The 23640-nt window shown below is 37.7% G+C and overlaps 1 protein-coding gene, 2 non-coding genes and 1 pseudogene across 4 annotated transcripts; 1 reads left to right on the top strand and 3 right to left on the bottom strand.

Annotated features, from left to right (window-relative positions):
* Window positions 1-6329: 6329 nt before the first annotated feature.
* LOC137746226 (phospholipase D zeta 1-like) lies at window positions 6330-12376 on the bottom strand. 2 transcript variants are annotated; one of them, XM_068486301.1, is made up of 21 exons: window positions 12157-12376; window positions 11618-11719; window positions 11376-11491; window positions 11137-11278; window positions 10886-11056; window positions 10577-10750; window positions 10243-10485; window positions 10045-10161; window positions 9804-9943; window positions 9514-9663; window positions 9175-9331; window positions 8851-9090; window positions 8605-8715; window positions 8394-8504; window positions 8152-8298; window positions 7847-8044; window positions 7657-7758; window positions 7091-7222; window positions 6919-6984; window positions 6759-6820; window positions 6330-6637 (listed from the first exon to the last, which is right to left on the bottom strand). In XM_068486301.1, the coding sequence occupies exons 1-21, from the start codon at window positions 12346-12348 to the stop codon at window positions 6385-6387; spliced, it is 3126 nt and encodes a 1041-aa protein (XP_068342402.1). In that variant the 5' UTR covers window positions 12349-12376; the 3' UTR covers window positions 6330-6384. The 2 variants fall into 2 exon arrangements, with proteins under 2 accessions (XP_068342402.1, XP_068342401.1); XM_068486300.1 differs by having other exon boundaries at window positions 8605-9090.
* A 6476-nt stretch (window positions 12377-18852) lies between these two features.
* LOC137745495 (F-box protein PP2-B15-like) lies at window positions 18853-20507 on the top strand (annotated as a pseudogene).
* Window positions 20508-21385: 878 nt separating this feature from the next.
* Window positions 21386-21478, bottom strand: LOC137746367 (small nucleolar RNA snoR69Y). Its single transcript, XR_011069837.1, has one exon. It is a non-coding gene; the product is annotated as a small nucleolar RNA snoR69Y (small nucleolar RNA).
* A 113-nt stretch (window positions 21479-21591) lies between these two features.
* LOC137746365 (small nucleolar RNA snoR69Y) lies at window positions 21592-21684 on the bottom strand. The gene has a single exon (XR_011069835.1). It is a non-coding gene; the product is annotated as a small nucleolar RNA snoR69Y (small nucleolar RNA).
* Window positions 21685-23640: the final 1956 nt, after the last annotated feature.

The following is a 23640-nucleotide window of genomic DNA, read 5'->3' as shown; positions in this document are numbered from 1 at the left end:
TGGGCGCTTGCTCGTAATTAAAGATGTTACAAGACACTTGAGATCAGTTTGAAAGTGACTTTGGAATGGCTAGAATTGTTTTTATTAAAAATTTTAGTTTGCACTTTCTCATTAACAATCTAGAAAAGAAACTTCATAAGGGTTACCACAATAGGGCACCTCGCAATCAGACTACACACGTGTTCTTCTCTCAAAGAGGTGGGATTAGTGGGGTTGGATGCGACCACCAAAATACAAGAACTTTGCTTTGTGAAAGCAATCAACAATACACGTGGTTCAACTTATTAACTACTAAATGTATAAAACCCTAAATGTATTGAACAGAGATATGTAAACAGAAATGAAGAAAGAGAAGAAGTTGAGAGATTTTGTATTTCTGAGAGTGGAGAAAGTAGTGTTTTTCAGAATCCCAAACATCCCTACAATATCAGCTATTTATACTAGCTAATATCACTTTACACAATGACTCTATTACCCTTTTCTAACAACTCCATTCTAACTAACTCAAACTAAGTAACTAACCAATGGCACACTGCCATATGTCAACATGACTATGGTTATTACTCCCCCCACAAACTGAGCGGAGCTAGGGAAGCGAAGTTTGCTGTAGAACCACTACCCAAGCCAAGAGACCTGCAATGTTTCTGAAAAATGGGACTATGCAAACCCTTTGTAAAGACATCGGCCACCTGATCATCTGTGGGAATGTAGTGGACCAGAAGATCCCCTCGTTGAACCTTTTCACGCACAAAGTGATAGTCCGTGTCAAGATGCTTGATCTTGGAGTGAAATACTGGATTGGAACTCAAAGCCAGGGTAGAAATGTTAACACAGTATATGGATGGTGGAACTGAGATGGATTGATGAAGATCCTTAAACACAGAACGAATCCAAAATACATCAGCTGCACAGTGAGCTAATGCCTTATACTCTGCCTCCGTGGAGCTTCGAGAAACTGTGGACTGCTTTTTAGACTGCCAAGAAACAGGATTGTTCCCCAAATAGACAACAAAACCTGTGATTGATCTTCGGGTGTTGATATCCGCTGCCCAATCCGAGTCAGAATAGGCAGTAATATTGAATTCCTGACTTTTGGTATAGTGTAAGCCATAACCAACCGTCCCCTGAATGTACCTCAAAATCCTTTTGACCAAGACCATATGGACATCAGTAGGTTGTGCCATGAATTGGCAGACCATGTTTACTGAGTAGGCTATATCAGGACGAGTAAAAGTAAGGTACTGGAGAGCCCCAACAATGCTCCGATAGTGACTAGGATCAGACACCAAAGTTCCTTCACCAGCCAGAATTTGAGTATGAGGTTTACATGGTGTAGATGTAGATTTACAGGTATCCATTCCTGCCTTTTGTAACACATCCTTGGCATATTTAGCTTGGGAGATAAACAAGGAACCATCATCTCTATATTGTATATGCAATCCCAAAAAATATGTTAACCTCCCCATATCCTTGAGTTCAAATACACCAGCAAGATCATCAATGACAGATTGAATTTTAGTAGAATCTGATCCAGTAAGAATGATGTCATCAACATACAATAAGAGCAAAATTATATCACTACCATCAATCTTGACAAAGAGACTCGAATCAGAAGATGAGGATTGAAAACCAACAGCTGGAAGATAGCTTGTGAACTTCGAGTTCCAAGCTCGAGGAGCCTGTTTTAACCCATAAAGGGATTTGACCAATTTGCAAACATAGCCAGGACAGGTAGCATCCACAAACCCTTGTGGTTGTTTCATATAAACCTCCTCCTCCAAGTCACCATGAAGAAAAGCATTTTTGATATCGAGTTGTCGTAATGACCAACTAAACTGAGTAGCTAAAGCCAAGATAAGCCTCACAGTGGTATGGCGAACCACTGGACTGAAGGTCTCTGAGTAATCCAAGCCTTGCTCCTGAGAAAACCCCTGGGCTACCAAACGAGCTTTAAACCGAGATATGCTACCATCTGGATTTTTCTTAACCTTATACACCCATTTACTGCCAATAACAGACCTATGAGAAGGTGGTGGAACAAGTGTCCACGTGCCTTGAGATTGTAATGCATTAAACTCCTCCTGCATGGCAGTTTGCCATTCTGGTGACATAGAAGCAGCTTTAAATGTCCTAGGTTCTTCACAAGTGGAAATGTCAGCAATAAAGGAAAATCCCTCAGAGACAGGCACACTCAAAGGGGTAGATGAACCGTCAGAATAGAAATCATCAAGTTGTAAAGAGCACAACTGAGGTAGAGAAGCAAGACAACCCACAAAGCTTTTCCTGGGAATCGCACCAGTTCTTAACCTGGTTTGAATACACTCCCTAGTGATAGGTGTGGAGACCAAATTAGTAGTATGTGGAGGTGAGAAGGAAGGAATAACTTGCTGATGAGAAGCAGATGCAATGACAGATAGTACTGGAGTAGGAACTGGTGAAGAAGAGTGAACCAGAGATGTGTCAGAGCCCTGAACTTCTGGCTCTGGTGACACACGATCTTCTGATGGGGTAGTATTTGGAGAAAAGAAATCGACATCTGTCTGAGATAAAGAGTGTTGAGAGCCTCCAGGAGTTGTATTGTGCTGCGAAGAAGACACTGGTATAGTGACCAGCACAGACACAGGTCTTGATTGCTCCTGTTCCTCATAACTAGCCATTCTTGTAGGACCTGTATGTGAAACCATTCTGGCAGGAAATAAAGATTCATCAAAATAGACATGCCTGGAAATAACCATCCTCTTGGTTTGCAAGTTATAACAGATCACTCCTTTGTATCCTTGGTGATAACCCAAAAATACACACATCACTGATCTTGGTTGTAATTTGTTACTATTGTATGGTCTGAGACATGGAAATACAGCAGAACCAAAGATCTTAAGGAATTGGATATCTGGTAGCTTCTTATATAATGACAAGTATGGAGAGCTAAAACCCAAGCTTTTGCAAGGCATGTTATTAATGAGCCTAACAGAATGAGCACAAGCAAGAAACCAGAACACAGAAGGCAAGCCAGAAGCACTAAGAATAGTAATTGCAGTGTCCAAAATATGCCTATGTTTCCTCTCAGCAACTCCATTCTGCTGAGGAGTATAAGGACAGGAAATAAGTTGTATAATTCCTTTGGTAGCAAGAAATGAAGCAAACCTCTTGCTTGTATATTCACCTCCCCCATCTGTTTGCAAGGACTTAATTGGAATGCTAAACTGAGTCAGGACAAACTGATAGAACTGAACAAAAATTGTAAACACATCAGATTTATTGCTCATGGGGAATATCCAAACAAATCTCGTATATTCATCAACAAATGTTACATAATACCTATATCCCTCGATAGATCTTACAGGTGCTGGTCCCCAGACATCAGTATGTACTTTCTGAAAAGGAGAGGTACATCTATCAGTTCTAACAGGAAATGGAAGCCTAGACATTTTGCCTTGGATACAAGAGATACAAGTATGATGATTATCATCTGTTTGAATTGGAATATTCGATTGTTTCAACATGAAAGTCATTACATCATGAGCTGGATGTCCTAATCTCTGATGCCAGACATTATTCTTCACTGCTTTTCCCAGATAAGCTGCTGGACACCTGGTGATATGCTGAGAACCCTTTGCACTTGTGACCACTGGAATCTGGAACAATTCATCAGGCCTACTCCTTCCCTGGTACACTATCTCCCTTGTCCTCTTGTCCTGCACAAAGAATGCAGACTCATCACATATAAACCAGCTGTTATTATCTGCACATAACTGTTTCACAGAAAGTAAACTCCTAGCAATAGTAGGCACATGTAAAACTTTGTTAAGAATCAGGGAATGAGTAGGAGTCTGAAGCTTAGTAGATCCAATATGTTTAATTGGGAGACCAGTACCATTCCCAATTGTTATTTTTTCAGAACCCTCAAAGGGTTTTACTTGAGAAAGAGCACTAAAGTCAGAGGTTATATGATGGGACGCACCAGAATCAACAATCCAGGTATCTTGAGGAAAAGAGTGAGGTGACTGCTGTGCATTCATTGCAGACAAAGATGAAGATGGAGGATGACCTTGATACGCATAGTTTCCCCTGTGATAGCAATCCAAAGCTGAGTGACCCCTCTTCCCACAGATCTGACACTCAACTGCAACACCTGTAAGAGGCATATTGGTATTCCTTTGAAAACAGTTAACTGCAGTGTGACCTCTCTTGTTACAGATCTGACACTCAATCACCACTGTAGTCCTATTATCAACAATGCCTGACCAGGTAGTAGGATTCCCAGATTGTCTTGATCCCCCCAAGTACCCTGAGGAATTCCCTCTTCCTCTAAAACCATTATTATGCCTGTAACTGTGAACACCCCTGTAGTTGTTATTACCCCTGTAATTATTTCCAAAGGATCCAGAGGGTACATTTGAGGACTGTGATCTAGAGACAGGTGGACCACTAGAATTTGCAGAAAAACCATATCCATATGACTCATTTGGAAACACACCAAGTGGTGGAAAATAATATGGCTGCTGGAATTGAGATTGTGAAGACAAATATGGCTGGGAACTTAGATGTGGTGGTAAAGATGCCAAAGAATCACACGGTACTGCTGTGACAGTACCAGCAGTGACAGCTGGAATATGAGCATGACTGTGAGAATTTGAAGATGAAGCAGACGAGTGAGACCCAATGTTTGAACTAGAACTAGTAACTGGACCAGAACTGGACCCTTGCACATACAAAGCAGACATATTCTGAGTAACTATGTTCATATCCCCCTCAATTTCCCTCTCAGTACCGAGTAACAATGCTCGGAACTCCTTCAACGTGAGTGTGGACTCCCTAGCCAATATAACAGTACAAATAACCCCAAATTCCTTTGGTAAACCAGCAAGACCAGCAATCATAACATCATTATCTGAAATAGTCTCACCTGCAGCACTTAGTTGTTCTCTAATATGCTTGAGCCTCAACAAATATTTGTCAATTGTATCAGACCCTTTTTGAATCGTGTGTAGTTCAGTTTTCAAATGATTGATTCTAGATTTAGACACAGTGGCATATCGATCAACAAGATTACTCCAAGCCTCATATGCAGTGCGACATCCAATCACATATTCCATAGCCTCATCAGTTAAAGTAGCAAGCAATACACTCAATAATGCCATATCAACAGTTTCCCATGCAGTATATGCACCTGTGACCTCTCTTGTAACCCCATGTTCTGAATCAACAACAAACTTTGATGGACAAGGAGTGGTACCATCAAAATGACCAAACAACTTATACCCCCTAAGCACCGACTGAAACTGAAATGCCCATTTAGCAAAATTATCATCCCTAAGCTTAATGGTAAGCATTCCCAAAACACCTTCAACCTTAAATGAAGACGCATCCATGACAGAAAGATTGATAGTTCCACAGAACAAGACAACTATACGATCAAACCAAAATCAGCTCCAGAGAATGACACTCTAAAGAAATCAAGAAAGACGAACACTTTCTTGCAACAATGCGACCCAATTATAGTACTGCAATCAATATGTCAACTAACAGACAATTTTCACAATTCATACACCAGAATTCATTCATCAAATCAGGAGAAAACATGACAGAATCCCCAATTCACCAATTCAACAATACAGGAGAAAACATAATAGAATCCCCAATTCACCAATTCAGCAATACAGGAGAAAACATAATAGAATCCCCAATTCACGAGAAACATGACAGAATCTCAGACGCCATTCTTGTACAGAACGCAATCAACATTCAAGAAAACCCAGATAAAGAAACATGAACAATCTCACCAGATCAGCGACAGAAAAATCCGTGCAAGAACCACCAAGAATCTGCATCAGAGTAGCGGAAGAAACCCCAGAGATCGAACACGGCCGTCAACCTTCACCGGCGATGATACCATATTAACTACTAAATGTATAAAACCGTAAATGTATTGAACAGAGATATGTAAACAGAAATGAAGAAAGAGAAGAAGTTGAGAGATTTTGTATTTCTGAGAGTGGAGAAAGTAGTGTTTTTCAGAATCCCAAACATCCCTACAATATCAGCTATTTATACTAGCTAATATCACTTTACACAATGACTCTATTACCCTTTTCTAACAACTCCATTCTAACTAACTCAAACTAAGTAACTAACCAATGGCACACTGCCATATGTCAACATGACTATGGTTATTACAACTGTCCTACACAAGTTTTTCTCACAATCTAGATCCCTCGCTAATAAAGAAAAGAAATGTACATATATACATTTGGTGTTTTTTATACCATCTCTCTAAATTGTTGTGTGTAATTATGCACAAATTGTAAGTAAACAAATTGTTCCCACTATTTACACATATATTTCAGATTTTTGGTGCCTCCAAGCCCTAATGGAATCATATGCTCAACGAAATACTTGAGGGGATGTGTAAAATTGACTTTCATTGAAGACTGGTCTCAAATCTTCTTGCTGCATAAACTCTAAAGGGAAGGAAACAACATGTCCCCTTACATGCTTCAGTCTTTCCATCGGATCTATTTCTTTCACCTCTCCACCTTCACAAGACTGCAGTAGCTTCCCGGGGGCTATTCCCAAATCGATCGTCGTGTGGCCATGTTTCTCTTTCCATTGAGCCCTGCATTGCCTGAGAGCAGCTCTGTAGTTTGATGGGGAAAAAAAAAGTAGAGATTTAAGAGTTCATACATCGAAGAAACGAAAACAGAAAACGTTGGTACATAAATTTTGTTTGCGGGACGATAACCTTGGTAGTACTGTACCTTGAGTGGATAGAATCACTTGGGATGCAAGAAAAGACATCTTGGTAAACGGTTGAGTTTTCCTGTAAATGAGAAACACGACGTAGTTATAGAAATCGCAAAATACTCGATCAACCAAACAATAGCCATAATCTTTTGTTAGAGACTTGCAAGTTATTACCTTTGCAGTTCCTAACCACAGATCTTTGTATGTTGAGTCTGATACAGGATCATTGATTTGATTTATCTGAAGAAATTATACCGGATCAAGAAACAATGTCGATATTTATCTGAAGAAGACATGCACGAATAACTAAAGAGAGTTTAGTGAATGTTTCGTCAATGTTACCAACCTCCCCTGCAAGAAGACCCAGGTGCTCGGACCACAAGGAGCACCTAAGACTATGCGCAAATTTTCCGGCCTTCCAAGGCTGTCCATTCATAGATGATTCGAAAAACTCTTTATCCTCAATTACCACACCAATCTGCAACAAATGAAACATTGTTCATAGGTAATGTTGTTGGAAGGATCACTTTTGGTTCAAGTTTCAGAAAAAATAAACAATTATCCAAGTACAGCTACTGAAAATAGTGAACCTGACTGCTAAAGAAAACTATTCCTGCGTACTAGAGCTATCGAGGAAGTATGAACAGCTCATTTTAGCAAAAAAATTCTTAGGGAAGCGGGAGTATGACATAACTTAAGAAACACTATACTTTCTTCAGAATTATTCTAGATGTTAAGTAAAAAATCAACTTCTATGCTCAATCATCAGCAGCACACGATAGCGTTTCTGGTCTACAGCATTAGATTACTTATGAAATTGAGTTGAGTTAAGCTGAATTCACAAATAAAAGATCTAACGCAATGCAATAGACATGCTGAAACACTTCTTACTTAAAAATGACACAAACTTACCTCAGAGTCTCTTGATCCAAGCAGACTTCTGTCATTAATATTAGATGATCCGATGAAGGAAATGCGATCATCTATGATCATCACTTTGCTGTGCACATAAACCTGGTAAATACATACAACGAGCGGAATTCAGCAATTAATTGAGAACAAAAGCATTTAAGCATATATGATATGTAATGCATAAAATTACCTGACTTGTGGCCACAGGGCCACCTTCGAAAAGTCTGCCATATGTCCTCAGACCGTAGAAAGAAATGTAATCATGTGTCTTAGTACCAAGCTTAACTTTAAGCTTATGCAGTATTGAGTGTTTTTCCCAGCTAATTGTCCGGTACTGCCAATGCATTATAGCTCTAACAGTAGCTGCACCACCATCGTCCACACCACCCTAATATATGCACCCGTGATAATAAGCAAGGTAAAACAATGTCGCTGAAAGTTCACAGAAAAATGTCATGCACTATCATATTAAGAAAATGAACCAATAATTGGTACCTGAAAGCCGGGTAATAGTGGTATGACAACAATAACTCTAAAACACTTTTGTTCTTTGTGTGCTAGCACAATACGACTGTACAATGATTCTAGGACACGATTCTGTATAATGTCATCCCCTGAAAGACCTGATATAAAAAATTGATTCTGGAAGCAAACAGAATGGAAAATAGCAAAATGATCAGTATATGTAAGAACCGAAAATCAGTACTTTGAACAGATAAGTGAGGATGGTGGGGGACCTCAATATACACAAAATGTTCTGCCTTCTCAATGAGAGAACAATGAGCACTATGTATGCTTTCTTCCGTTTGACTAGACCCAGCAGACCACTGGCTCACACTTCTTACAACCTACACATTACGTATTTATTAGATAGAAGAACTATATTAATACCTAGCAAATCATGAAATCTAAAACTTAAATTTTGGGTATCCAAGAGGCATTGCTAACCTGAATTTCGCATGCAGTACGAGGACCTATTTGTCCAAAATCATCAGCAGCGACAGCATGATCGCCATTGTCTGAACTTTCTGACCATTCATTTGGAGTTGTTGAGCCAGACTGTGTCACCGTGTTTAAATTTGCTTCACTTTTAAGATCCCTAGAATGAAGGTCATCCATGAAACCTTTCGTCTGTGTATCTGAGACTAAACCATCAGTTGGCTGGTTGAGAAGATTCTGATTCAGGTGCATGGCGCTTAACTTTTGGTCTAAAACAGGAGCATCTAAACGATCCGCTTCTTGAGGCAAAAGCAATGGAATATCTTGCACCGGTGATGGTGAGGAAAAGTTCTCTCTGTTGGTCCCATTCTGGTTGTCTTCTTTGTTTTTCTTCGCAATGTCTTTCTCTCTAGTTCTTCCCATGTAAAGCGGAAGGACCATGTGGTGGCGAGGCATAAGTAGCGGAATTGTCTGTTCATTTGGAGCTTTGTTTCTCTAGAAAATGGTTCATCAAGTTAGCAAATTTACTATATTGAAAAAGAAATGCATCAGCATTACCAGCAGTACCACAAAATCAACCTTAGCATGGTTCCAGCGCTGAACAAAGTGCCTTGCAATGTCAAGACAGGGTGGTCCCCAAAGAGCACAGTGGACATCATGCCAAGGCATACGCGGATACTTTTCACGCTCTAATTCATCTTTAATTGCGTCTTCCCAAGAATTTGGTTCGGATTCTCTACCCCACCACAAAAATGCAAAGTTAAACGGCTATTTCTTTCTAAATGCTCATATCAAAATACTAGATATTTTTAGCACAAAATTTCCTGGAGGAATATGGGTGAGTCGTATGAAGCAACAATGAAAATTTGATCTCCTTTGGTCTAGGAAACTATACTGATGATTTTTCGACAGAGATACCTCGGGTTATAATAGTCCTTTCCAGGCCATATATGAGGAGGGCAGTCGCCCACTTTATGTTCAACCGTGTCATAGCGGCCAAAGCACAAATCTAATCCTCCAATGTAGCAAATCTGGTAATCAACAATGACAATTTTTTCATGATGTGACCTGTACGTGTCGTTTTCATAAATAATTTATGGAGAATCATCATCAAAGCAAACCAAAACCAAGTTAAAAAAATAAACTTGGAGAATTCTTTCGATTCAATCTTCATATCAGATAAAAATAACTAGGATTGATGTGCATACCATAAATAAATTCCTGTGGGAAAACGGTCAGGATGGCGCAATACTCTCACATTCTCATGAATGTTCGAAAGCAATTTCTTGCTGTATGAACTGTTGATCTTTAAAGCAATAGAAACCTCCTTGTAGAGAAGAATGTAAATCTGCATACAAAATTAACAATGGAGTTTATCATCCGGAAGTTAAGAATCCAGAAATAGATGTCAAACAATAAATACCAACAACGAGAGAAAATTATTTGCACCTGAACACCTTGCTTAGCCTTTTCTTCTAGTAATGCATCAAGCCGGGAAGACGAATTGCTATGAAAAGGACGTCTTAGATACAGTTCAGGGCAAAGCCACCAGCCAGTAATGAATATCTGGAAGCAAACATTTAGTGGTTGAGTCCTATAATCACTAGAAATAGACTTTAACTAGCGTAAACATGGCGAGAAACAAACCTCTGATTTTGCACCTTCGATAGATGAAGCAATAGCTTCAAATGCTGCCTCGCCATCTACAAACCATTGGGCTTGACTTCCGTCATCAGTCAAACCCCTTGGAGGAGCAAAGGAACCAAACCGATGAGGATGACACCAACCCTCATGAGGCCTTGAAACAGCATCATTGATTGCGGTAACCCATTCTTTAACTTTAGCATTGCTAGTGGCTCTTAACCTTAAGCTTTGATTTCCACAAGCAACCTTTTGAGATTAACAAACCAATGTGGTCGGTCGTGAGAATTGAATAGAATTATACAGCAGCTGTTGTAAGTATAATAAAACAAGAGCTCACCCTAAATGTATAACGTAGAGGATTACGCTCCTTTATTTGATTAGCCAAATATATTTGAGACCGTCCATCTCCATTGGAAGCTGGCAATACATTGAAAACAATAATATCTAGAAGTTTGGTGTCAAAAGGATCCTCCAGTAAGGCCAGGAACCCGGGTTTTAAAACTGCCCACACCTGCAGTTGGATAAAACCAACACGATAAACAAATGTGGTTCTCTAGAAAGAAAGAAATAATAGACAAATTGTAGGAAAATATAATTTGATTTTGCTGTAAAAAAACAAGCAAAGAAAGAAGTTTATTGACGAAACCTTTTGCCAGTTGTTGCTGCAACAATCAAGACAAAAGTACGCGCAAGATTTCAAATCAGAATTAGCCCCGGTACATTTTGGTAGATGTTTCACCATTACATAACCTTCTTTCAACTTCGGTCCATGCTCCTGTAAAAAGGAGAGCTTCGAGACCTCCAAGAATTTGCAGACCTACAATTTGAAACCCCTTCGTATAACAAACGTGAAAATGAGTACCACCAAATTGCAGCACTAATAGAAATGGAGCGTACCTCTCGAGAATTTACCATATCCATGTTTCCCAAAAAATGGTTCAAATAGCCCTGCATTGCCACCTTTGCTCTGTCTGAAATGGACTGCTGGTGTCCTAATGCTGGACGGAGGATAGGCAAAACAGCACGGGATGGAACATATCTGAAGAACAACCAGGTTTAGAAAATCATAATTACTATTAAGGCCTAACTTGTGCCCAAGCACAGAAGAGAAAAGTGGATACGAAGTCAGAAATCACTTGTTTTTAACACTTTCGTCGTGATGTAAAGGAACAGCCCCATCATCTGGTTCATCATCGTCTTGCACTACCGCTGTCTGGTCAACTATTCCTATGCTATGTAGCCATTCTTTAACCTTTCGTGCAAGGTTCCCATGAAAATTATACGAAGATCAGCCCAAATGTATATGAGAAAAATCCTCTACACATAAATTTTACAAATAATAAAGAACTGCATTGACATATCATATGGATTAGCAAACCTGCTCTTGCTTCTCATGAAACTCCTCAATTATCGCACGCTTCTTCAAAGCATAATGCAAGTACAGAACTTGTGACGCTTTCTTCAGCAACCGCCACTTGAACTGTTCAAGGAGGAATTTAAAACAAATATTTTAGCATGCCATGACAACATTTTCAAACCATATGACAACTAAAGAGCTTGCAAATTGTCAGATCAGGCAGCAGTGCGCAAAAAGATTATCCCAAATCTTGAACAAATGTATCCAAAAACTACGGGTAGTAATTTTCACAATCCCGTTTTCTCCTCTACACTCTTTCCCTTGATTCTCATTTAATTTATTCAATCCAAAAACTAGAAAAACGGAAAAAGTGCATGGCTAGAGAAAACGGGAGCTTGTAATTCACTTCCCAAACTATATATGACACACACAAAAAAAATACTTGGTGGATGAACAATTTCAATCTCAAAAACTAATATTTATTTATTTTTCCTAAAAACTTGAAATTTTGAATGACGAAAAAACATCCTTAAAAAAAATTATATAGAGAGAGAGCTTGCCTGTTTGTACTGAAACTCAATGGTGTAAGACAGAAGCATGGGGCTAATATCTCCGGTATCGGGCCGCGAAACTGACACAATGGTGGCCACCGGCAGCTCGTCGAAAATCGGCGTGAACGTGAAAGGCCCCACGTTCATATTCACTGCATCGGACTTAACAGAACCGTTGGCAAGGAGCTTCCGCGACGACATCCGACAGTTCTTGCTTTCGGAATTTTTGAGAAAAACCCAGACCAAAGATTGATACTTCTGGAATTCTTAAGAAAAACCCAGATGAAATAAATTAAGAAACAAGAGCTTGATGGTCAAATGCAGCGGTTTTTATTGTTTACAGAACTCCCGGGAAATTCAGGAACGCGGGCTTTGGGTTTGGGTGAACGTGAACCCAGGGGTTTTTCATGATGTTTGGTTAGTAGAATGACACGTGTTCATTCTTCGACTTGGATTCGTCTATTATTCCACGTGGTTCTAGCTAAAGTAGGTAGTATGCAAGTTTGGGTGACCTCGGTTGCCACAAAAAGAGTTGGAATTAATATTTTCTCTAATGAGAAATAAAAAATTAGCCAAACTAATTGGAGTTTTTTAGTTGATATATTATATATATGGGTCTGATATTTGTATTTCATGATTATGGCAATGGCTGCTTGCCACGTTGTCCAAAATAACCTTCTAATTTTGTTTGTTTCATTGTAACTCTTCACTTAAGAAACCAAAATTCAGATTATACTCTCCTCCATAGTTTTCTTTTCCTTTCTAATTTACTATAATTATGAGGGAGAGAGAGAGTTCGAAACTATTACAGTAATTTAAGGAAATGAGGAATTTCGAACCGGGACGCTTATAAATAAAAATTCAACATTCTATCTACTAGGATACTGGATCACATGCAATCAAAGTTCAACCTAAATTTAGCTTATAAACTTACCTTTTTTCATCAACAATTATTTTTAGGAGTGGATACAATTCAAATTGGATTGGTCAAGTTTAATTATTAATACGGTTACAATTCAACATTTTTATCTAGTTATTAGCCAACGAAATACTAGACATAAAATAAAATAAATATAAATTGATCACAATTTAGACCAATTTGGAAAAGCTCAAAACCACAACCAAACCAACTCATTACCGTCTGTTTTGGCCGGTGCGGCTCTAATAGATGTCTGCCCCCATGAGATTTGAACTCAAAATCTAAACATTAGTTAAAAGAACTCTATATAGAAGCCAATTTTCATCAAAATAACTTGAGGGCATTTTGTAAATGAACATATGATGTCATTAGGGTTCATGCACTAAGAGTGGCGGTTGCATACGCCATATCCCAATAGAGGATCACTAGAAAAAGAATATTCAAATGTATGTGCTTACATCTGAGAATATGCCGAAAAGAGATATGTAGTGGGTTATCTAAAATTCTTAATTACGTATAATCAAGGTAATTAGTAAAATAAGGCATGCAGATTGTTGTTGGAGATTCTATTATTCCACCCAATAAAGGAATAATACTCTTAGGAAGAAGATTACTATTTGTTAATATTTTGTGACCAACAATCTGTCGTGCACGGCTAGATTGTGCAGTTTATGCGACAAGTCACAAAGATAAAATTCAATTTTTGGTTTAATAATTGCGTGATGGTTGCATAATTGACACTTCTTAATTTTATGTATATTTTTTTGGTCGATGACGCATACAGGGTTATAACCTTATAACCTAATAAGCAAGATGAAAACAATGTATGACCTAATATTTAGGCACAAGCTCGTGCGATTTGTATGGATAAAAGTAGAAGCTCATTTTGATGTTTTTGAGCTCATTTAGAAGTATTTTTAAAATAACTGAAAACTCTTTTGGTGAAATTGATTTTGAGTTTAGAAGAAGCACTAGATATGTGCTTCTTGCAGGAAGCACTTCAAGTGTTTTTTTAGAACCCTTTTGGATTCCAAATTCTTGTTGTCCACAATCACTGAAGGTTTCTCTACCAACATAAGTTGACAAGCAATGGTATCGGCCACTATCTAGCGCGTTTTGCTCTTCACTATGACAATTTTGTAGATGGCTTGAGGCACCGGTTCTCATTGCCGACCTCTTGCTAGAAGATTGTTAGGTAAATTACACAAAACTACCTCAATTGTGGGTCGAACGACACTCTGATACCTCATCTTTTAAAATTGACAATATCATACCTCATCTTACGAATTTGTGCCAATGTCTGACCTCCATTAGTTTTTCTGTTAATTTCTCTGTTAAGTGCTGACATGGCTAGAGACGGGGTCCACTCACTAATCCAACTGGATTAAAAAATAATTAAATATATTTTTAATAATTAAATATTAAAAAATTAAAAATTAAATTATTTTTTTATATAAAATTGTGGGACCTCTCTCTCTCCTCTCCCTCATCTCTCTCTTCTCCCTTTATGCGCACCTACATCCCCAAAACCCAGAAACCTTCCCACCCGTCCCTCCCCCCCCCCCAACCTTCATCCACCACCCTCTATCCTCTCTCTCTCTCGCCTCTTTCTCTTCTCTCTCTCCGACACCTGCATCCCTAAAATCCTAAAACCCGAAAACCTTTCCCACCCGTCCCCCCCCCCCCCCCAAACCTTCCTCCACCACCATCTCTCTCCTCTTTCTTATGTGCAGCGTCGTCGGCCACAACGATGTTGTTGGTGGGGCACAACCCATCGTGGGTGCTGGAGAAGGCTCCGAGGATGACACTGGAGCCGAAATCGACCCTCGACTTGAGCAGAAAAGTTAAAATAAAAAAAAAACAATTCGTCTTCCCCACCCATCGATCCTCCATGTCGGGCCCCACCGAATCAGGCCCTGCATCCTCATCGCCTCGCCGATCTTGTCCTAGGCCCGACGGACCCGCTGCAAAAAAAAAAAAAAAAAACAAAAACAAAATCTAGGTTTTTTTTTTATCCAAATTTTTTTAAATAAAAAGGTGAAGAATGGACGAAGGAAAAAGGTGAAGAATGGATGAAGGTGAAGGTGAAGGTGAGGAGAGATAGGAGAGAGATTGGATGTGTGAGAGATAGGAGAGAGATAGAGAGATGGAACGCAGGGGAGAAAGGGAAGAAAGGGAGAGATGGGTTCGGATTAGGAAGAAAAAAGGAAAGAAAGGGAGAGAATTATTGGGGGTGGGTCCCACATGTTTTAAAATAAAAATATTAAAATAATTTATTTTTAATTTATTAATCATTTATGAATATTTAATTAATATTTTTATCCACTTGGCTAGGAAGTGGGTCCGGTCTCAAGCCATGTCAGCATTTAACAAAAAAATTAACAGAAAAACTAACGGAGGTCTGACATTGTCACAAATTCGTAAGATGAGGTATGACATTGTCAATTTTAAAATATGAGGTATCAAAGTGTCGTTCGACCCATAATTGAGGTAGTTTTGTGTAATTTACCCAAGATTGTTTGAGCTACCTCCTTCCATTGCTGAAGGTCTTTTGTAATGCCTTTGATTTCTAATGAAGTTATCATTTCGTTAAAAAAAACCACAAAGATTAGGCACGAGATTTTTAGTTAAGTTGGTTAAGAATGTTCTTTTATTGGACTCAAGGTTTTAAGTTCGAATCATTCTCCTCCAATATCGGTTGTATGAAAAAGTTATAAGTATTGGACAATTTGAACCAACTTACATAATAATGAAAGACTCTATTTTGATAGGGGTAGTAGCACTTAAGTTTTTTCAAGACTCCCCTTGTATTCCGTAAATTTCAATTAAGAAAAATTCCTCCTGTCTTATGGAGGCAAAGACGGAGCCGCCCTTAGTTTAGGGTGCGCTCCGACCAGTGTAAATTTGGGTAATTCTCATGGATTGAGATCCACTTTGAATCTCTATGTCTGGAGCTCGTGGCTCCTATTAGTCAATCTCACTGACCCACTTCACAAAACTTAAAAAACTTGAACGGCTCGAATCTCTCTCTCCCTCTCTTGAGCAGTTTAGATTTATCGATCCGTGGACTCCGAATGCAAAGAACTAGATTGAACTCTCATTCCAACTCTCATGAAGTTCATCCATTTAGTAAAATTAACCCACCACACTCGAAGTAAAAATTGGTCAACTCCAACTTAACAACACACTCAGTCACATAATAGTTGAAAAAGAACAACACATCACTCACCTGCATATATGATTGAGTTGTCGTGGAAAGAAAATGTATCACACCAATAACAACAACAACAAAGCCTTTTCCCACTAAGTGGGGTCGGCTATATGAATCTTAGAACGCCATTGAGCTCGTTATGTGTCATGTCCTCCGTTAGATTCAAGTACTCTAAGTCTTTTCTTAGAGTCTCTTCCAAATTCTTCCTCTACTCCTTCAGCCCTGGACCTCTGTGCCGTAGTCGCATCTTCTAAAATGAGCGTCAGTAGGCCTTCGTTGCACATGTCCAAACCACCGTAACCAATTTTCTCTCATCTTTCCTTCAATTTCGGCTGCTCCTACTTTACCTCGAATATCCTCATTCCTAATCTTATCCTTTCTCATGTGCCCACACATTCAATGAAGCATCATCATCTCCGCTACACCTATTTTATGTACGTGTTGATGTTTCACCGCCCAACATTTCGTTCCATACAGCATTGTCGGCCTTTATTGCCGTCCTATAAAATTTTGCATTGAGCTTCAGTGGCATATGATGGTCACACAACACTCCGGATGCACTCTTCCACATCATCCATCCAGCTTGTATTCTATGGTTGAGGTCTCCATCTAATTCTCTGTTCTTTTGCAAGATAGATCCTAGATAGCGAAAACAGTCGCTCTTTGGTACTTCCTGGTCTCCGATCCTCACCCCTAACTCATTTAAGCCTCCATTTCACTGAACTTGCACTCCATATATTATGTCTTTGATCAACTCAGGCAACAACCTTTAGATTCCAACACTTCTCTCCAAAGGTTAAGCTTCACATTTACCCCTTCCTAAGTTTCATCTATCAACACTATATCGTCTGCGAAAAGCATACACCAAGAAATATCATCTTGAATATGTCCCGTTAACTCATTAATTACCAATGCAAAAAGGTAAGGACTTAAAGATGAGATGTAACCCTATAGTTATGGGGAAGCTTTCTGTTTGTCCTTCATGAGTTCTTACGGCAGTCTTTGCTCCATCATACATATCCTTTATAGCTTGGATATATGCTTTTCGAACTCCTTTCTTCTCTAAAATCCTCCAAAGAATGTTTCTTGGGACCCTATCATACGCTTTTTCCAAATATAAAGACCATGTGTAAATCCTTTTTCATATCTCTATATGTTTCTATCAATCTTCGTAAGAGATAGATTGCCTCCATGGTTGAGTGTCTTGGCATGAATCCAAATTGGTTGTCCGAGACCCATGTCTCTTGCCTCAGTCTATGCTCAATGACCCTCTCCCAGAGCTTCATTGTATGACTTGTTAGCTTAATACCTCTATAGTTCATGCAATTTTGTACGTCGCCCTTATTCTTATAGATAGGCACCAAAGTACTCTTTCGCCACTAATTTGGCATCTTCTTCGTTTTTAGAATCCTATTGAAAATGTATGTGAGCCATGCTATACCCATCTCTCCCAAGACTTTCCACACTTCGATCGGTATATCATCTGGGCCTACTACTTTTCTATGCTTCATTTTCTTCAAAGCTACAACCACTTCTTCCTTCCCAATTTGGCGGTAAAAGGAGTAGTTTCTACACTCTTCTGTGTTACTCAACTCCCCCAAAATTTCTAATTTCTTCTAGGAGAAGCTATGTGTTCAGAATATGTGTAGTACTACAGCCATATTTAGATTATCGCTGTGTGGAAGATTGACAAAGCTTGGAGCGACATGCTTCATCAACTCGTCCAATTTCGACAAAGACAGTGAACTTTGGCAAGAGAAGCCATACAATCATCGGATCTGGCACAGACAAGGAAATTAGACTTATGCTTTGAGACTGTTTCTTAACAGAGTACATATGGAAACTACTTTGAATTGAACATCTAACCTTTGTCCACAAGGAGACTGGGATGCGGCAACGATATGAAGTTTGTCACCATCAGCTTTGTTCTGCAAAGGTGAAGAACAGCTAGCCAGAAATCACACATACGTACTTAGTTTCATGCATTCGTACTTAGTTTTAAGCACTAAGTTCAGTAATTAGTTTAACACATACGTAATTAGTTTTCAGCTAGTAATTTCTCAAGAACAGTTCTAAATCAAAAGCGTCGGATTTCCAAACTAGGGTTCTTCCAACGATGGACTCAAGAACTTCTAATAAGAACCTTCCTTTTTAAACTCTTATTTCTTCCGCTAGTATTTTCTGCAAATGGTTTTGTTTCTGTGGCTCTAGAATTATAAGGGACGTAAAAGCACATGATATTTCAGATTACAAGATTAATGGAGATGCGTTTTCCCCCGTCACACTCAAATTCAGTTGACGTATAATGTCAAGTGTAAATTTTTGTTCACATAAACATTACATTATTGAATCGAAACGCTACATAAAGGTAAATCTGTTGCTCTCTGCAACTTGAGCACGGGTTTATAATGTTGACTAGAACTAAATATATGTTGCTTGTCATGATGTCTACCTGACTTTTAAAAAGAAAATATTGTCATGTTAACGATATCACCTGATGACCCTCTTCGGTACAAAATGTAGCAGTATAAATTATATGGCTTCCCCTCCAGGTAATGTTACACCTATTTGAGAGATGAACTTGGATCGCTTGCCTGAAGACTGCTTCGGGCACAGTATATCATTCACATCTCCGGGAGATGCATATCGTTTCTCGTAGTTTCATCGTCGTTTCGTTCCACGGCCGATATGATAGTGTGTAGCAGAAAGTTTTGCCATCAGACCACAAAAAATTCTATCCAGATTAGTGCGTCCCATAGCTTATTCATCTAGCAAAGATTATTTTATGAAGTTATGCAGTCCAAGCCTAATAGATGATGGTGATAAGGTAAATTTTAGGTAAAATAATGGATCAATCAATAGTTTTTTTGGAATTTTGCTTGGCTTAAAATGTAGGCGTCATCATTAAAAAATTATCACGTATAAATGTAATGTTCTTTTGTCAATACAGTGTAGTAATATTAGATGCTTAAACTGTTATGTGACAGTGTAACACTTATATATGGTGAATAACTTGACTATTGTTGCATTTGCAGCTTTTGGCAACAAGTTAATTAGGAGATGATGCATGGAAGATACACCAAAAGGTTGCTTTTGCATTGACAGGCGGGGGATCAAATATGAATTTAATTTGTTTAGTCATTAAAATTCATATTTGTCCTACCGCATGTGGATGCATTAGCATCTTTAAGAGCGAAACTCATTAAATTGAGAATGTCATTGTGACAGTATCTTATGTGTAGGTATATGTCGCTCTCGGCTTAGGGGTTTTCTATTACATATGTATAATAATTGTTTGATTTTGATTGATGTCAAGTAATTACTTTCTGAATGATGAACAGCACAAATGTTCTTCATAGAGAAATCAACAGGTAAAAAATGCTACATGTTAAGTGCAAGGGACCTTTCCATTGCATGAGGCTGCCATCCTCTATACTGGAGACCTCGTCTTGAATTAAGGTTTTCATTCTTTGATTAACCCTAATATACTTTCATTAAAAACAATTTTGTGACCCTAATCATATATCATCTTTAATTAAAGTATATAACCCCAATTTTGTAAGTGTGTGACTTTACTTCTTGCGCTTTCATTCTGTGTCCAAAGTTATTCCTTTTCGTCAAGTTGGTCATGAAAATTGTGAACTTACTTGGCTTATTTGGAACTAGAGCAAAAAAATCGACATTTTCTTTGTTTTAGCTTTAGTTCCACAATAGCCAAGCTAACGATTTTCCTGACTAACTTAACAAAACAAGTTAACTTGATACAAAGAGTAAAAGCAAATGAGAAAAGTCACACAGTTACAAGTTCATAAGAAAAATTGAGATTTTCATCGAAACGCATGGCACAACAAATACTCAAACGCTATCACCGAAAACGTCTATGGGGCCTATCTTATTATAAAGTTAGCCAATTGTGCATATGGGTTAGACACTTTGCCTTTTGAGGTTTCACTTGAAGTTGGTAATTTCAAATCACAAGGTACGATTTACTTGAGCAAACACGATGATCAAAGTAGGAAGCAAGCCTCATCAGAACATGAACATTTTCCGAAGAAGATAAGAACTTCGAGATCAAGGATTGTAGACGGAGGAGATCGCGGCGGAGGTCTCTGTGAGCGGGAAGATGGGTGTGATGAAAAGGATGCAACGATGAGCCTAAGAGAAGTGAAGGGTGTGCACCTTAAAGTTGCTCTATTTAAGATTTTATTCATTTCTGAAAGCAATTTTTAAGTCCGAAGTTCCAAACTATACAGTATAATAAGCAGACCTAGCAAATAACTCGTATTTGTGGTGCTTGCATTTTTCGTGTCAGGTTTATTATTTTAATAGGTTGTATTGTGTCAAATTCGTTATTTTAACAATTTCTTAGTTGGTGATTTGATAACGACTTGATACGTTAAGGAGTTTTGTCATTTCGAGCCGAATTGACGGTCATACAAGAAATTATCATGTCTTATAACTAGGTATGACAAACAATATCTTATTGCGTTTAGTAAGTGATTCTATAACAACCTAAATCATTAACGAGTTCTTAATAGGTAACAATAACGACTCTGCTAGTTAACAGGTTGACGAAACTTGTTATTTTTATATCCTTTCGTGTCAGATCAACGAATCGTAAAAAAAATTGTCAAGCCTAATTATAAGGGATCAAACTCCTAAAGAAAGAACAAAAACGGAACAAAATATCAACTAACCTAATTCTCATCCACTAGTAAAATTTTAAACTGGATCCCCTAATTTGACCAATTTGGTTGTCACCGTTATAAAATGTCACATATTTGGCTTTGATATTTCCATTTTTCTAGTACCAGAATATGATTCTCCTCCTTTTTCATTTCATTACTTTCATTTTTTCAAAGAAAGTATCTGTTTAAGCTCCATATTATTTGTTTTGAATTAGCCTAATCTCCTCCAACCTCAATGCGCAGACGTCAAATTTCTGTTGGTCGAGTGATAAATAAACGAGGTTTAATCATCCAAAAAGAAATTAACAACAAAACAGAGAATTACCTCCTAAAAGAACATGAACTAAAAACAAAACAACATATAAACATCAAATTATTTTTCCTTTCGAGAAAAAAAAAAGAAAAATTGAGAATATTAAATTCTGGGCTCAGATAATATGTGAATCTAATTTATTCCCGGACCACAAAAGGTCTCGTAATGAGCTGGGACACACAGTGATCATCATTGCAAAAATATAACAAATAACTATAAACAAAAACACCATAAGTTTATCAAAACAAATGAAAACTAAAAAAAAAGAAAAAGAATATATATAATCAAATAAATAATTAAAATTAAAATTGTTTTCTGGGCTCAGATTTGTATGGATAACATTCTACTCCCTGACCACAAAAGGTCTCATAGAGCTGGGATTATCATAGATCATCACTGCACAAAATATAATTAAAATAATAAATAAATAGAAACAAAGATAAACCCATATCAGAAAATCAATGGAGATCGGAGAAGAAATGGTTGAAAGAAAAACGCGGCAGGGTTTTGTTGGAAGCGGAGGAGGAGAGTATGCGACGGCCACAGGCGAACTGGAGATAAGAGGGTAGGGTTTTAGCCATTTTATAAGAAAGCAGATCATGGTTTTTCTCATTTCCGATTGTGACCCTGGAGATTGCTTGAATTACAAATTTGATTTGGGCTGTTGACAACAACTTGGCCCATAATCAGAAGCCCATTCTGGTATTCTTGATATGAGAATGTATGTACCCAATCTTGCACACGGTTGCAATTATTTCCCAAAACATGCCATTCCATGCACGTAGGATGCAACAGTTTCAAAACAAAAATGTTACTCTTACTATGTATTTGTACTATCTATTTATAGAAATGAGAAACACATGTATTGGTGAACTATACCTTTATTAGACAGATTATACAAATATGTGATAGATGTAAGGTTCTAAAAGACGTTAGTTTGCTAGTTGGGTTGCAGGCTGGAGCCTAGCGTCTAAACAGCTAAGCGTTGATACTTGAAATAAAAACAATTTCATCATAAACTACAAATAGAATAACATATATATTATGAAGTATTGGAACATAGTGAAAACATAGAGAACAATCATATAATGTGTGTTCATTTAAGTTTACAACAAGTCGCTTACAATTTATTGAAAAAAATAAAATGCAAGATGAAAGTTATTTATTTTCTGTCTAAGTGAGTTGCAACCTAGGTAGGTGCATAGGCAGGTCTGGGCGAGCGTCTCAACAGATCTAGGCACCATTTCTTAATTTTCAAACGCCTATACATTAATTAGGACGGTGGCCAGCCACCTAGCGCTTAGGCAGGGATTTTTAAAACAGTTGTAGCATTACTCCTTTCAATTTGAAGGATGATTTTAAGATAAGATCTAAATTGTTGTTTTTTATTTTGAAGTGTTATTTATCCTCACTCGAATGAGTTTGCTAAAGAGTTATTGGCAAATCACTTCCAAGATACAAAAAAGTATAAAATATTCGATTAGCAAATTATATTCCTTATAATTAACTAGAAATAAATTGTATGAAGGTGGTGGAGAGAGAAGAGAGCAAGGAAATTATGTTAACAACAAATTTCTGAATGAATTTTCTCTTCTGCCATGTTATTAATATATAAAGAGAATTGCACCCGTTCAAGTTAATTGAAAATACATCACTTTTAAAGTCATATTAGTTCAAAGAAATCATGTCTGTTTGAACATATACAATGCATTATTCAAAAGACATTTCAATGGGCATACCTAACGCAGAGAACTAAATATCCAAAGATGATATTTGTTCAAAATGAATCATGTCTTTTCCCCAAATAGGAAAAAGGTGCAGTGTTTAATTTCAAAGAGAGATTATTGTCGGTTTAATTACCCATTTGCCTGTTCTCTGCCAAAATGACGCATAAATATATATATTTATATATAAGCCTTTAAAGAAAGGAATCATCAATTTAAAAAAAAAATAGAAATTAATTATAGAGTTCACAATACATCAAACTTTAATAATCCGAATCATCTATTTTTTAAGTTATACCTTATAGATCATTCTTGCAAAATATTAGCCAAATCAGAAATATTTAAGACATCTAATTGGGTTAAAAAAATTATGAATACTTTGTTACATAATAAACAATGAAATTTTATTTTGATAATTAAATAGGCAAATGGCTTCGGATTGAATTGAACTTTTGTAAGGATAATCTATGAATTGAGAATTACAAAATAAATGGTTTGGATCGTTAAAGTTTGATATGGAGTGAGCCCCACATCTAATCTCTAGTTTTTGAAAAACAAAAAATAAGAATCCCTTTGCATAAAAGGTCTGTGTGTGTGTACATATATTATATTCAACAATCATTCCCTATTTTAAGAAT

Source organism: Pyrus communis, chromosome 9 (assembly GCF_963583255.1).
Source record: "Pyrus communis chromosome 9, drPyrComm1.1, whole genome shotgun sequence".
Taxonomy (NCBI): domain Eukaryota; kingdom Viridiplantae; phylum Streptophyta; class Magnoliopsida; order Rosales; family Rosaceae; genus Pyrus; species Pyrus communis.
Note: the sequence above shows the minus strand (reverse complement) of the source record. Positions and strands in the feature narration are given on the sequence as shown.